The 15,256-nt window shown below is 39.3% G+C and overlaps 1 protein-coding gene and 1 pseudogene across 6 annotated transcripts in view; both read left to right on the top strand.

Annotated features, from left to right (window-relative positions):
* Positions 1 to 15,256, top strand: part of IFT80 (intraflagellar transport 80) — a 144,657-nt gene that overhangs the window by 3,415 nt on the left and 125,986 nt on the right. For 4 of the 6 annotated variants that reach the window (XM_063662379.1, XM_063662381.1, XM_054482702.2 and 1 more), the window contains exon 2: positions 15,144 to 15,228. The exons of 1 other annotated variant lie outside the window; for it this stretch is intronic. In XM_063662379.1, the coding sequence (XP_063518449.1) occupies positions 15,190 to 15,228 (39 nt within the window). In that variant the 5' untranslated portion in view covers positions 15,144 to 15,189. Of the gene's footprint in view, positions 1 to 9,919; positions 10,018 to 15,143; positions 15,229 to 15,256 lie in introns of all 6 variants that reach the window. One more of the 6 variants, XM_063662380.1, reaches the window with a different exon arrangement.
* On the top strand, positions 919 to 2,794 carry LOC129032946 (small ribosomal subunit protein uS2-like; annotated as a pseudogene).

Raw genomic sequence — 15,256 nt, 5'->3', positions numbered from 1 at the left:
AGTATGTTTTTATTCTGTAGGTTGGAATTCTGGAAAGATATATTCAACAAGAGTAGAGGTAGAGAGTATGGCTTAAGAGAGAAAATAAAATGGGTAGTGTTATAAGAATAACTGGATCACTAAAAATAGGTTAGGTTTTTAAGATTGTAAGTGGAGAGAAGCTAGCACCAGACCAAGGATATTAAGAAAATGTTCATTTTTAGAATGTAAGAAGAAATAATTACAGTAATATCTAAGATAGGACCCTGTTGATTACAAGTGACAGAAAACCCAATCCAAATTGTCTTGAGAAAAAACAAATATTGTCTCCTGGAACTAAAAAGTCAGGTGACTGTAACTGGATTAAGGGTTCAGACAAAGACACTAGGATTTGGTTTCTTTCCTTGCTTTGAACTCCATTGTGTTGGCAGTATTTTCAGGTTCCGTATGATGGCCTCTAGCACCTTAGGCTCTCCCCTTGCTGTGGTAAGATAGCTACAGCAACTCCAGCCTCATATCTTCTAAAATTAAAATCCAAGGGGGAATGAGAGTTTCTCTTCCCCAGCATTGATTTGAATAAAAGTCCTGGGCCACCTGTGAAACAGTCTGTGAAAAGGGAATGGAATGCTCTAATTGGCTTAAGTCTGGGCCTCATGCCACATGGGCTAACAGTGAGGAAGTGGTTGTTCCAAAGAGAAATTCTTTTTAGGTAGGAAAAGAGTGACTATATATATATGCAGGGTGAAAAAACAACTTTCACTGGAAATACTAACATTTATTAAGTGCTTACTATGTATTTGGTACTCTACTGGACACTTTACATACTTTATCTCATTTAATCATCATAACTAATTTGTCAGGTAGGTATTATTAGCCTCATTTTACATAATGAGGCTAATATCTTCATGAAGATAAGCCAGGTGAGAGTTTTAATAAGAAGGGATTTGCTTTCCGTGCTACCTGCAGAGGGGTCCATACGGTGTTGTTCTGGATTCCCGTCGTAACTTAAAGGGAAACTTTCACAATGTCCGGAGCCCTTGATGTCCTGCAAATGAAGGAGGAGGATGTCCTTAAGTTCCTTGCAGCAGGAACCCACTTAGGTGGCACCAATCTTGACTTCCAGATGGAACAGTACATCTATAAAAGGAAAAGTGATGGCATCTATATCATAAATCTGAAGAGGACCTAGGAGAAGCTTCTGCTGTCAGCTCGTGCTATTGTTGCCATTGAAAACCCTGCTGATGTCAGTGTTATATCCTCCAGGAATACTGGCCAGAGGGCTGTGCTGAAGTTCGCTGCTGCCACTGGAGCCACTCCAATTGCTGGCCGCTTCGCTCGTGGAACCTTCACTAACCAGATCCAGGCAGCCTTCCGGGAGCCACGGCTTCTTGTGGTTACTGACCCCAGGGCTGACCACCACCCTCTCACGGAGGCATCTTATGTTAACCTACCTACCATTGTGCTGTGTAACACAGATTCTCCTCTGCGCTATGTGGACATTGCCATCCCATGCAACAACAAGGGAGCTCACTCGGTGGGTTTGATGTGGTGGATGCTGGCTCGGGAAGTTCTGCGCATGCGTGGCACCATTTCCCGTGAACACCCATGGGAGGTCATGCCTGATCTGTACTTCTACAGAGATCCTGAAGAGATTGAAAAAGAAGAGCAGGCTGCTGCTGAAAAGGCAGTGACCAAGGAGGAATTTCAGGGCGAATGGACCGCTCCAGCTCCTGAGTTCACTGCTACTCAGGCTGAGGTTGCAGACTGGTCTGAAGGTGTACAGGTGCCCTCTGTGCCTATTCAGCAGTTCCCTACTGAAAACTGGAGCGCTCAGCCTGCCACGGAAGACTGGTCTGCAGCTCCCACTGCTCAGGCCACTGAATGGGTAGGAGCAACCACTGACTGTCTTAAGCTGTTCTTGCATAGGCTCTTAAGCAGCATGGAAAAATGGTTGATGGAAAATAAACATCAGTTTCCAAAAAAAAAAAAAAAAAAGGGATTCAAGTGTGGAGAATGGTGATCTTATAAAAATATCATTTATTAGGGTTTTATAGAAATGCAGAAATGCATAAAAATTGGGTCATAATCCTTTCACTCAGATAATCCTATATTAAATATATAAGTGGATAGATTAAATAATACTGTGAGCATTGTTGAAAACTTCAAACAGAACAGAAACATATAAAATTAGAATTTAAAGCTTTCCTTTTCATCCCAGTGCCCCCAGCCTTTTAGGCGTCTCCATTATTAAGTGTCTTGCATATCTTCCCAGAAAATGTTTTGGTATCCACCAGCTTAAATATATCTCACTTTTTCTTTTCACAAAAGGAATTGAATCATATAATACAGCTGTATACCTTGCTTTTGTCATTTCACATAGACATTTTTCTATATCAACATGTACAAATTCATCTCATTTTTAAAATAGTTTTTTTTTTTTTCTTTTTTGAGATGGAGTCTCACTCTGTCGCCCAGGCTGGAGAGTAGTGGCACAATCTCGGCTCACTGCAACCTCCACCTCCCGGGTTCAAGTGATTCTCCTGCCTCAGCCTCCCGAGTAGCTGGGATTACAGGCGCCTGCCACCACGCCCAGCTAATTTTCATTATAAGTATAGCCAATAAGAATAATATTGAAGTATGGCTATTAATCATAGCTAGAATTTCAAGGAAATGTAAATACCACAGTGTACACATACACTTTAGCAAATGCATACAGGAATTGAGATGGGGTGGGAGTTGGAGGTCTTTACTAATTAAATCATGGTTGTCCAACCCACGATCCATGGGCCACATGTGGGCCAGGACGGCCTTGAATGCAGCCCAACACAAATTTGTATATGTCCTTAAGACATTATGAGATTTTTTTGTGATTTTTTTTTTCTTTAGCTCATCAGCCATCATTAATGTTAGTGTATTTTATGTGTGGCCCAAGACAATTCTTCCTCCAGTGTGGCCTAGGGAAGCCGAAAGATTGGACACCCCTGATAAAGTAAACTGCCATACTGCTTCCTGTGGCTAAGCCTTTGAGTCTGTGCCTGGAAATGGTGAGCCTGCTTCTCTCTCTTTTCTACCGTACAAGAGATCTCGGCTCAAGTGTGCAAGTTCTGTGATGGCACCAATCTGAATAAAAGGCTTGCCTTTCCCCTTTCTCCTTTCTGTATTGGAGAAGAGACACAGGAATCTGGTCAGAGCTATCAATTTAGGGGACCGTTGATAAAAACTGTACTTCTTTTAATAGGACCTTGGTTAGTAATAGGCCAGCCTGCTGTCTCTATTAACTAGTATGCAAGGGACCCAAAGAAAACTTGGTATAAATATGCTTGTGATCTAACTCTTGAATTTCTTATCTATTCTTCACATTCTTGTTCACTACTAGAGATTTTTCTGCCACTTCTTATCTACAGGTACATTCTTGTTGACAAGTCATGGTCTCCCTGTTTATCATCTAAAATTTTTCTTATTGTTAGTGCTTTTACCTCTTAGTTTTATTTCCTAAATCTAACTCTTTTATTTTCTTTTTTAAAAACCATCTTTTTTTTAAAGTGTACAGTTCAGTGACATTAAGTATATCCACAGTTGTGCCACTGTCACATCCATTCATTCATCCATCCATCCACAGAACTCTTCATCTTGCAGAACTGAAACTGTACCCATTGAACAATAACTCCCTATTCTTCCTTCCCCTAGCCCCTGGCAGCCATCATTCTACTATTTGTTTCTATGAATTTGACTACTCTAGGTACCTTATATAAGTGGAATTCATACAGTATTTGTCCTTTTGTACTAGCTTTTTTCAATTAGCATAATTCTTACTTAGGTCTAACTCTTAATTATATTTTCTTAATTTTAACCCTTCCATATTATAAACACATATATCCACACAGGGATGTAAAATCTATGAACATTTAAATTTCTAATTTTTGATAGTATTTCAGAGTTCTGTAATGAACAGATTTGAAAATACAGACAGTCTCAGACTATGATGGTTTGACATGATTTATATTGACTTTATAATGGTGTGAAAGGAAAGCACTTTTCAGTAGAAACTGTCTTTAAATTTTGAATTTTGATCTTTTTCTGGGCTAACGATACATGATATGATGCTCTCTTGGGATGCTTGGCAGTGGGCAGCCCACCGCAACGTGTGTTTACCCACGTGATCATGAGGGTAAACAACTGATAAGCTAAGCTACAGCATGCAACTATAGGCTAATGTAAGTGTTCTAAGCATATTTAAGCTTAGACTAGACTAAGCTATGATGTTTGGTTTGTTACATGTGTTAAATGTATTTTTGGCTTAATGATATTTTCAACTTATGATGGGTTTATTGGATGTAACCCCTTCGTAAATTGTTGAGGAGCATCTGTATATCTTGGTGTACATTCATATGTGTAGGGTGAATTCCTATGACTAGGAATTATTCCTAGTGTATATTCCTTATATGATACTTCCTTTGCATCAGTAGCTTCTAGTTTAAAATACGGCACAGATCGTAGATTTGGCAGAGCTTAAGTTTTATTAATATTTACCTGTGTTTCAGCTATAAGGAAGGCTAGAGAGGAAATAATTTGTTTTGTATAACAGGAAGAAGGACTCATAAGACAGGGAATTCCCCAAACATAGGAAATGCAGCACCAATTGACCTACCCTTCAATAATATATGGAAGTATCTGTTTCTCTTTACTGGCCAACTGGGTTTTGGGTATTTTGCATTTGGCTACTCGGAGAACAGAATGTATGTGGTTGTTTTAATTTTCATTTCTATAATTATAATTGAGGCTGGGCATTGTTTCTTGTTTCTGATTGCCCATAACCATCTTTATGTTTCTATGAACAATGGATCTGTACATTTTTAAAAATAGAAGGTACCCCATTATCAGTGCCCTTGATCAAATGATTTCTAAGGGGACTGTGCTCTCTTAGTTTTCCTCTGTTTCCATGGTATTGCTAATCTATCCCTGTCCACTGGGTCCTTTGCTTCCAAACTTGTCGTTTGCTTCCAAACATACTAAGGTGTACCCTAATTTAAAAGGCCTTCATAGCTACAGCTGTATTTCTTTCCTTTAACCCCATACTTATATACTTTTAAACACACACACACACACACATATATATAGTATATTAATACACACACACATACTACATCTATCTATCTATCCACACTTACAGACCTTTAACCTCTACAGTTATAATCTATGCCTACTGGCTTCATATTTTCTCCACTTGTTCATTGGACATTTATTTATTGAGCACTTACTGTAAGGAAGGCATGTTTCTAGTTGTAGGAGATTTTTGAGTGCACAAAACAGACAAAAATTTCTGCCCTCATGGAGCTTACATCTTAGAAAGGGGCAACAGTAAGTAAAATACATAGTATAACAGACAAATGTAATAGGGTATACAGAGAAGGCTTTACTGAGAAGGTGACTTTTGGGCAAAGATATAAAGAAGGAAAGGGGAGTAAGCCATACAACTCTCAGGGGATAGGGATTCCAGGCTGGGTATGGTAAGTACAAAGGCCCTGAGGCAGGAGCATGCTTGAAAGAAAAGCATAGATGTCAGTGTGGCTGGAGCAGTTTTAGTGAAAGAGGAGAGAGGCAGAAGATATTGTCAGAGAAATAATGGGTATATTACTCAGGGCTCTCTAGAGAAACAGAACAAACATGGGATATATACAGGCATACCTCAGAGATACTGCCAGGTTGGGTTCCAGACCACCACAATAAAGCTAATATTGCAATAAAGTGAGTCCCATGAAGTTTTTGGTTTCCCACTGCATATAAAAGTCGTATTTACACCATATGTTAGTCTATTAAGTGTGCAGTAGTAATATGTCTAAGAAAGGAATGTACATAGCTTAATGAAAAACTACTTTATTGCTGATGAGTATTGCTGATACTCATCTGAGCCTTTAGCAAGTCATAATGTTTTTGTTGGCTGAGGATGTTGCCTGGATGTCAATGGCTGCTGACTGATTAGGGTGGTGGTTGCTGAAGGTTGGGGTGGCTGTGGCAGTTTCTTAAAATAAAACAACAATAAAGTTTTCTGCATTGATTGACTGTTTCCTTCATGAAATATTTCTTTCTAGCATGTATGCTGTTTGGTAGCATTTTACCTAGGGTAGAACTTCTTTCAAAATTGAAGTCAGTCCTCTTCAACTCTGCTGCTGCTTTATCAAATAAGTTTATGTAATATTCTAAATCTTTTGTTATTTCAACAGGGTTCATAGCATCTTCATCAGGGGTAGATTCTATCTCAAGAAACTGCTTTCTTTGTTCATCCATAAAAAGAAACCCCCACTCTGTTGAAGTTTTATCATGAGATTACGGTTATTTAGTCACATTTTTAGGCTCCATTTCTAGTTCTCTTGCAATTTGTAAAGCAATATGTTATTTCTTAAACAATAAGATTTGAAAGCCAAAATGACTTCTTCATTCATGGGCTGCAGAAAGGATGTTGTTGGTAGCAGGCATGGAAACAACATTAATCTCCTTGTACACCTCCATCCGAGCTCTTGGGTAATTAGGTACATTGTCAATGAACAGTAATCTTTTGAAAGGAATTTTTTTTTTCCTGTGGAGTATGTCTCAAAAATGGGCTTAAAATAGTCAGTAAACCATGCTGTATACATATGTGCTATCATTCAGGCTTTGTTATTCTATTTGTAAAGCACAGGCATAATTCTTAATGGCCCTAGGATTTTTGGAATGGTAAATGAGCATTGGCTTCACCTTAAAGTCACCAGCTGCATTAGCACCTAACAAGAGAGTCAGGATGTCATTTGAAGCTTTGAAGCCAGGCACTAACTTGTCCTTTCTAATTATGAAAGTCCTAGATAGCATCATCTTGACTGTTTCATCTACACTGAAAATCTGTTGTTTAGTGGAACCACCTGATTTCATTAATGATCTTACCTAGATCTAGATAACTTGCTGTAGCATCTAAGTAAGCACTTGCTGCTTCACTTTTTGCCTTCATGTTATGGAGAAGGCTTGTCTCCTTAAATCTCATGAACCAAACCCTGCTAGTTTCAGACTTTTCTTCTGCAGCTTCCTCACTGAGATTTCTCAGCGTTCATAGGATAAAAGAGAATTAGGGCCTTGCTCTGGATTAGGCTTTGGCTTAAGGGAATGTTGTGGCTGCTTTGATCTTCTATTCAGACCACTAAAACTTTCTCTATATCAGCAATAAGGCAGTTTTACTTTCTTATCATTCGTGTTTTCATTGGAGTAGCACTTTTAATTTTTTTCAAGAACTTTCTCTTTGCATTCACAACTTGTCTGTTTGGCACAAGAGGCCTAGCTTTTGGCCTCTCTGGGCTTTCAACATGCCTTCCTCACTAAGCTTAATCATTTCTAGCTTTGGATTTAAAGTGATAGACCCTTCTCTTGAATACTTAGAGGCCATTGTGGTGTTATTAATTCATCTAATTTCAGTATTGTTGTGTCTCAGAGAATAGGGATGTCTGAAGAGAGGAGAGAGATGGGGAAACGGCTGGTGGGTGGAACAGTCAGAACACACACAACATTTATCCACTGTTTGCCATTTTACATGGTCATGCTTTGCGGTGCCCCAAAACAATTAAAATAGTAACATCAAAAATCACTGATCACAGATCACTGTGGCTGATATAATAATAATGAAAATGTCTGAAATATTGCAAGAATTACCAAAATGTGATACAGAGACACAAAGTGAGCACATGCTGTTGGAAAAATGGTTGATAGACTTGCCCAAGGCAGGGTTACCATAAACCTTCAATTTGTAAAAAAAAAAAAAAAAAAAAAAAAAAAAAAAAAAAAATGCAATATCTGTGAAGCGTAATAAAGCAGAATAAAATGAGATATACCTGTGTCTGTATATATATATATAAGATATATATCATATATATGACACATATATGATATATATCTTACGATACATATATGATATATTTTATATATATGTATTCCCCATATATAGTTATAGATACATAGATCTATCTGTCTCTATATAGAGGGAGAGTTTAGGAATTGTCTCATGTGATTGTGGGAGCTGGCAAGGATAAAATCTGTAGGGCAACGCTGTCCAGTAGGTTGGAAATTCAGGTATGAGTTGATGTTGCAGTTTTGAGTCCAAAGGCTGGAAACTCAAGCAGAATTTCTGTGTTGCAGTCTGGAGGCAGAATTCCTTTTTTGTGGGGGAAACCTTGGTCTTTGTTCTTAAGGCCTTCAGCTGATTGAATGAAGCCTACCTACATTATGCAGGGTAATATGCTTTATTTAAAGTTAACTGGTTGAAAATGTTATACTCACCTGTAAAAAAATACCTTTACAGTAGTGTTTGCCCAAATGACTGTGCACCATAATCTAGCCAAGTCGTCACATAAAATTAGCCATCACAGTGGAAATCCAGATTAATAAGGGCCTTGGACAACATTGTAAGAACTTTGTTTTCACTCTGGGTGAGATAGGAAGCCACTGAAGAGTGTTCAGCAGAAAAGTACCATGGTTTATTTAATCTAATTTGTATTTTTTAGAGACAGGGTCTCACTCTGTTGGCCAGGCTGGGGTTCAGTGGCATGAACATAGCTCACTGTAACTTTAAGCTCCTGTGCTCAAGCAGTCCTCCTGCTTCAGCCTTCCCAAGTAGCTAGGACTACTGGCATTCACCACCATGCCTGGCTAATACTTTATTTTTTTGTAGAGAAGGGGTCTCACTATGTTGCCCAGGCTGGTCTTCAACTCCTGGCCTCAAGCAGTCTTCCTGCCTTGGTCTCCTAAAGTGCTGTGATCACAGGTGTGAGGCATTGTACCTGGCTGTGGTTTATTTTAAATCAGTCACATTGGCTGTTGTGGTGAGCATACGTTGTAGACTGGCTCAGAGGCTAATTAGGAAGCTGCTGTAGTAATTCTGGTTAAGAGAAGATGGCATCTTGGATTGCGGTCATAGTGGAGGTGGTGAAATATTTTACATTTTGAAGATAAAGCCAACAACTGTTTTTATTTACAAGTTGGATTTGGTATGTGAGAGAAGAGTAAATGATGACTTAAGTTTTTGGTGTTTGTAACTGGAAAAATGGAATTGCCATTTACCAAGTTGGGTAAGAATGTGGTAGGAGCAAAGTTGGAGGGAAAATCACGGTTTTGATTTGGATCTTGTTAAATTTGAAATGTCTGTTAGACATTCAAATAGAGTTGTCAAATAGATATAAAAGTGTGGGGTTCAGTGGAGAGGTATGAACTAGAAATATGAAATTAGTAATTGTCACTATATGGTGAATATTCGTATTAAGCCATAAAACTGGATGAGTTCACCATGGCAGTGAGTGCAGATATAGAAGAGGTACAAGGACTGAGCCTACCATTTAAGGCTGGGGATATTAGGAGAAAGTAACATTTGGTTATTCCCTCTATTTCTCTGTAGTTCCTTTCCCTCCTTAAACTGCTAGTGAAGTAAATGCCAACACCCTTATCAAGATTGAAAAGAAATCCCACATAGTTCCATATGCTGCTAGAGGACTGCCCCTTTTTCCCTTATGAAAGTCTGTATCAATGCTGCCTAAGAGAGCAGTTCCAAGAAGGCTACAGTTTAAATTGATTAGCCACCTTTTCTCAAGAGACATTTGGGACTACTGTGTCATACCTTACATCCCGTTTACCTCAGTCTCCACATTCAAGACTCTTAATTCCCTGCATTAGATTGTTATTAGGATTAGCTGTTGATGACAGTAACTTAAATATGATGCAACTATTCTCTATCACTTAAAACTTTGATGGTACAGGATTGATGTGACTTTCCACAAGGTCAGGAATCTTGGCTCTTTTTTATCTTGCTGTGTTATACATGGCCTTGATGGCATGGCATGGGGAGTGTCACTCTTCCAAGTTTTTATTTGCCAATTATGCTGTGATTTTATATAACTTTTTTTTTGAGACAGAGTCTCTCTCTGTCGCCCAGGCTGGAGTGCAGTGGTGTGATCTCGGCTCACTGCAACCTCCACCTCCTGAGTTCCAGCGATTCTCCTGCCTCAGCCTCCCAAGTAGCTGGAATTACAGGTGCGTGCCCCCACCCCTGGCTAATTTTTTGTATTTTTAGTAGAGACGGGCTTTCATCGTGTTAGCTAGGATGGTCTCAATCTCCTGACCTTGTGATCCACCTGCCTCGGCCCCCCAAAGTGCTGGGATTACAGTCATGAGCCACCGCGCCGGGCAATTTTATGTAACATTTATAAGAAGTAATGAAACGGGTTCCTTAGATAACTCACTGTGAAATTAGGCAATGTGAACTTAGGTACTATTACTGTTGGGCAGTATATCTGATGCAGGGCAGGCAAGCTCCAAAACTGGGGGTTAGCCCAGGAGTGCTCTTGGCATGGCCCAAGAAAGAATTCAAGGGCAAGCTGGTGGTGTTATACAGCAACTTTTTTTGAAGCAGCAGTGTATAGCAGCAGCAGAGGTACTGTTCCTTGCGGAGCAGGGCTACCCCATAGGCAGTGTGCCCAGAGAGCAGCTCAAAGGCACTTCTGCAGTCATATTTGTGCCCACTTTTAGCTATATGCAAATTAAGAAGTGGGCTATGCAGAAATTTCTAGAAAAACAGGTAACTTCCTGGTGTTACCATGGCAATAGTAAACTGATATGGCACACTGACAGGCATGTCTTACAGAGAGGTGCTTTCACCTCTTCTGTGTTTTAACCAGTCCCCAATCTGGTCCCGTGTCTGAGCTCTGCCTCCGGAGTTGTGTCCTGCCTCTTACCTCATTTCTACCCCTCACAGAATATAAAATCCAGATTGGGCCAGTAGGTTGATGATATTATAATAGCCACTGTTGGTTTCAGTATTATTAATGCCTTGTGTGGCCACACCTAGTTTCAAGGGCAGCTAGGAAGCATAGTCTTTGTTCTAGGTGGCCAGATGTATAGCAAAACTTCAAATTCCTATACCACAGAAGCAGGGATGAATGGATATTGCAGGATAGCCTGCTGTTTCTACCATCTCCAACCATCTATCTTAAACCATTAGTTCTTCACCATCTAAATTTTTTTGGAACTCACTGTGTGTCATTAGCCAAATCAGTCCTCCACTTTTATTCTGAATGATCCCTTTACTCTCAAAGTCTAACTTAAATCTGGTTGTTCCCTAAGGAAACTGCTTTTCTTTTCTTTTTCTTTCTTTTTTTTTTTTTTTGAGACGGAGTTTCACTCTTGTTGCCCAGGCTGGAGTGCAATGGTGTGATCTCAGCTCACTGCAACCTCCGCCTCCCGGGTTCAAGCGATTCTCCTGCTTCAGCCTCCTGAGTAGCAGGGATTACAGGCATGCACCACCATGCCCAGCTAATTTTGTGTTTTTAGTAGAGACAGGGTTTCTGCATGTTTGTCAGACTGGTCTCGAACTCCTGACCTCAGCTGATCCGCCCGCCTTGGCCTCCCAAAGTGCTGGGATTACAGGCATGAGCCACCATGCCCGTCCCTGGAAACTGCTTTTCTTATAGATCTCTCAAGTAGAAGCTATTTTGCCTCCCAAACTCCCATATGTCAGAGTCTTATCTCTCGTTACTATATCTGGACAGTTGATTCTCTTTCTCCTTCCTGTCTAAAATCTCCTGGTCCCTTTGAAACAAGTCCTACCAGATTAAACCATTCTCTGCTGTGCTTTTATGTGGTCATCTGCATATCTCTTTGCTCTTCCCTCATTCAATGAATATTTTAGCATGTGGCTAATTGTCCTTATCTCTACTACTATTCTTGTCATTAGCTTGACATCATTAAAATGTCCACAAATAAATCCCTGGCCTGTTGGTTCCTTGACCTCAGCCACCCACTTTCACAGTCATAACCTATCTTATCATTACCAATATCTATACTGGTTCTAAAATCTGTTTTAAGTATCCCATTGTCTGTCTCCACTTGTTTTTGCTAGTTAACTTCTTCTGGAATCTTAATGCTAACAATTCTAAAGACTTCAGTAGGATTTCCAGGCCATTGAATCTACCACTTTTTCATAGTCTCTTTGGTAATTTCATCTTATTCCATGACTTTGAATATGATCTTTTTGCTGACAACCCTCAAATTGATATCTAATTGATATTTGCAACTCCAACTTCCCACTTGACTCCAGACTTACTATATTATATCTCATTTCTCTTTGACTTCTCCATTGGGTTGTCTAATAGAAACCTTGCACTTAACATATCCAAAACAGAATGTTTGATATCACCCCATTCCAACCTGTTTCTCAATCTTCCTCATTTCAATAAATGGCAACTCCATTCCACCTATTGAAACTTTATAGTCATTTTTTACTACTGATTTTCTTTTTTGTTTTTTGAGACTGAGTCTCGCTTTGACGCCCAGGCTGGAGTGCAGTAGCGCGATCTAGGCTCACTGCAACCTACGCCTCCCAGGTTCGAGCGATTCTCCTGCCTCAGCCTCCTGAGTAGCTGGGATTACAGGCATGCGCCACCACACCCGGCTAATTTTTGTATTTTTAGTAGAGATGAGGTTTCACCATGTTGGCCAGGCTGGTCTCGAACTCCTCACCTCGTGATCCGCCTGCCTCAGCCTCCCAAAGTGCTGGGATTACAGGCGTGAGCCACCGCGCCCGGCCACAACTGTTTTTCTTAAACTCAATTCACCAGCAAATCTTCTGGAATCTTTTCTCAAAATATTTTTAGCATATGACTACTTCATGCTACTTGTACTGTTGCCTTTCTTGTCTTTTATCTAAGTCACTTTCATTTCTCTTCTGGGGTATTGAAATCCTAGTTGGTCTTACTGCATCCAGTCTTATTCATTTTCCCTCCTGATAGGCTCTTTTTTGTATACCATCCATTGCATCCATTTAAAATGTAAGTCAGTTCATATTGCTTATTTGCTCATAACTTCTCCACTGGCTTCTTGATTCATTCAGAAGAAAAACTAAAGCTTTTATTATGACTTTCCAAGGCCCTGCACGTTGTGTCCCACCCTCTCCTTCCCTAATTTCCTGCCAGTCCCTCACTCATTTTATTTTAGACATACTGGCCTTCATATTCTGACTTAGCTTTAAAAGAATTACTGGCTGGTGTATTTAGAATAGTTTGTAGGGGTAAATGTAGGAATAGGAAGATCAATTTTGAGGCCACTGCAATAATTGAGGCAGGGGATGGTGGTGGCTTTGGATTATGATGGAGGTGCTGAGAAGTGACCAGATTTGCCATGTATTTTAGTGGTTGGACTCTCAGATTTTGTTGGGCACATTTTTTCCTCTCAAGCCTCATAAATGTTGACCCACACTGGACCAAAAACAACTTATAAATGATTTTTAGTAGCAAAGACATAGTTGCTGCTACTTGCTCCCTATGTAAAGTTGCAAATTTACCTATACCCTCAAAATTGTCTTTCTATTATCTAAACCCAACCCTTGCCCCAATACCACTGGTTAGTCAGAGTCTCATGATCAATCCCTTTAAGCAGATAAAAACACCTCAATGCAGCATTCAGGCAGCTCTGCACTTCCCCAAATTGGCTATGTTTTAACATTACTTTTCTTTTATTCCCTCATTCAATCCCACATGAAAGTGCACATATCATTCATACAGATGGTCTCAGATAAATGGAATGTGTGAGGAAAATCTTTCTGAGGAAGGGGGAATCTTCCCAGTGTTAGAATGCCATCGTCTTACTTTCTGTGATTCCTTGGCATGATGTTTTTGAATGGTTAGTGATTCCTTCCTTGTAAAAACCATACTGCTTCTACTATTTATAGAGGATTATGATTTATTCTCGTCAGGAATTATCCTAATTATTATGGATTTCGGCAGTTTGAGGTTTTCTGATGTAGGATAACATCATGTCTTTTAAGTTTCTGATTGTAATAGTATATTCAATTTTTATGTGTATTTTTTGTTATCTATTGTATTCTCATTTCCAGAAGCAAATATTTATCTGCATTTCTTCTTTTAAAATCCTTATAAGCTGAGTAAATTTCAATTATTGTGAAAAAGCAGCATTTCGTAAAATGTTATTAGTCTTTTTTCCCCTGTCTAATTGATGGGGGCCTGATGGAAGAGGGAGTTTGGAGGAAGGTGGAGAACTCTTAAAGACCAAAAAAGTGAATCTAGGAAGTGTGCCTGGGAGACATTGTATTCTAGCTCTGGCTGTGCTCCACATAGTTTCATACTTTTGAAGTTCAACAGAAATCACCTTAAGAGAACTGGAAGAGAAAGAAGTGAAAAGAGTGCTTTGAAATACAGCTTTATTTAGCAGCTTGCTGATCTAAAGTTTCTTGGATTCATGAGAATGAGAAATTATCTAAGGGAGGCCTACTGAATTCTTATCTATAGTCACTACCTCCTTTGATGTAGTTAGCAGTAATTTTCAACTTAGTAAAGAGGATTTTTTCCCCTTAATTACACTTTCATTTGATTTACATTTGCCTAGTTAGGTTAGTGATGTTACTCAGAATTCTGTAAATGTAAATTGGACTCAGACAATTCAGCATTTTCTTGATTTCTCTTTTTTTTTGTACAACAACTATATTCATAGCAGTGATTTGTGTCTTTTGATGATATGGCTATTTGGTGAATGTTATTCTTCTTTTCCTAAGTTTTTATGTGGCAATTACACTGTGATTTTTACATAACTTTTATAAGCAATTTATTACCTCTTCCTTAAATAAGTCACCTATTTTTCACATTGTCACTGTGGTAACCGTAACTGTTGGGCAGTGTATCTGCCCCACTGCAGAATGTCAACCCCAGATTGGGCCACTAGTTTTATGTTGTATTTTTCCACATGGATTCTAGAATTGTAGCTTAGCCCTCAATCAGACCTTGGATATTTGTATCCAGTAGACAGGACAAAAATTGATTTGCAATTGAAGAGTTCCCAGTTTGTGGAATCTTTTTATTTGGCCTCAGGACATGGACATTCTTTACCTGACCAGATTTACCTAGTGGTGTTCTGCATAGGTCTGTCTCAGGCAGGTTTAGAGGACTCCTGGGGTTCAGCCCAAAGCTCTCCATCATCCGTTGTTAGGATTGGCACACCCACTAGTTTTCTTTCTCTTTCCATGTACTTGATGTCAGAAGGACTGAAGGTGCTCGTTGGGGTGCAATGATGTTTTGTTTGCTTTTTGTGTTTGTATACGTACATTTGTTTTTAATGCTGACTTTATATTTTCTCTCCTTTTATTTTTACAGTAAATACAATCAAGTGGCATCTTAAATTTTTGCTGGAAGTGGAGTCATGAGACTAAAGATATCTCTTTTAAAAGAACCAAAGCATATCCTTTTAATGCTTATAAATCTTATTG

The sequence above is a fragment of the Pongo pygmaeus genome, chromosome 2, assembly GCF_028885625.2.
Source record: "Pongo pygmaeus isolate AG05252 chromosome 2, NHGRI_mPonPyg2-v2.0_pri, whole genome shotgun sequence".
Taxonomy (NCBI): Eukaryota; Metazoa; Chordata; class Mammalia; order Primates; family Hominidae; genus Pongo; species Pongo pygmaeus.
Note: the sequence above shows the minus strand (reverse complement) of the source record. Positions and strands in the feature narration are given on the sequence as shown.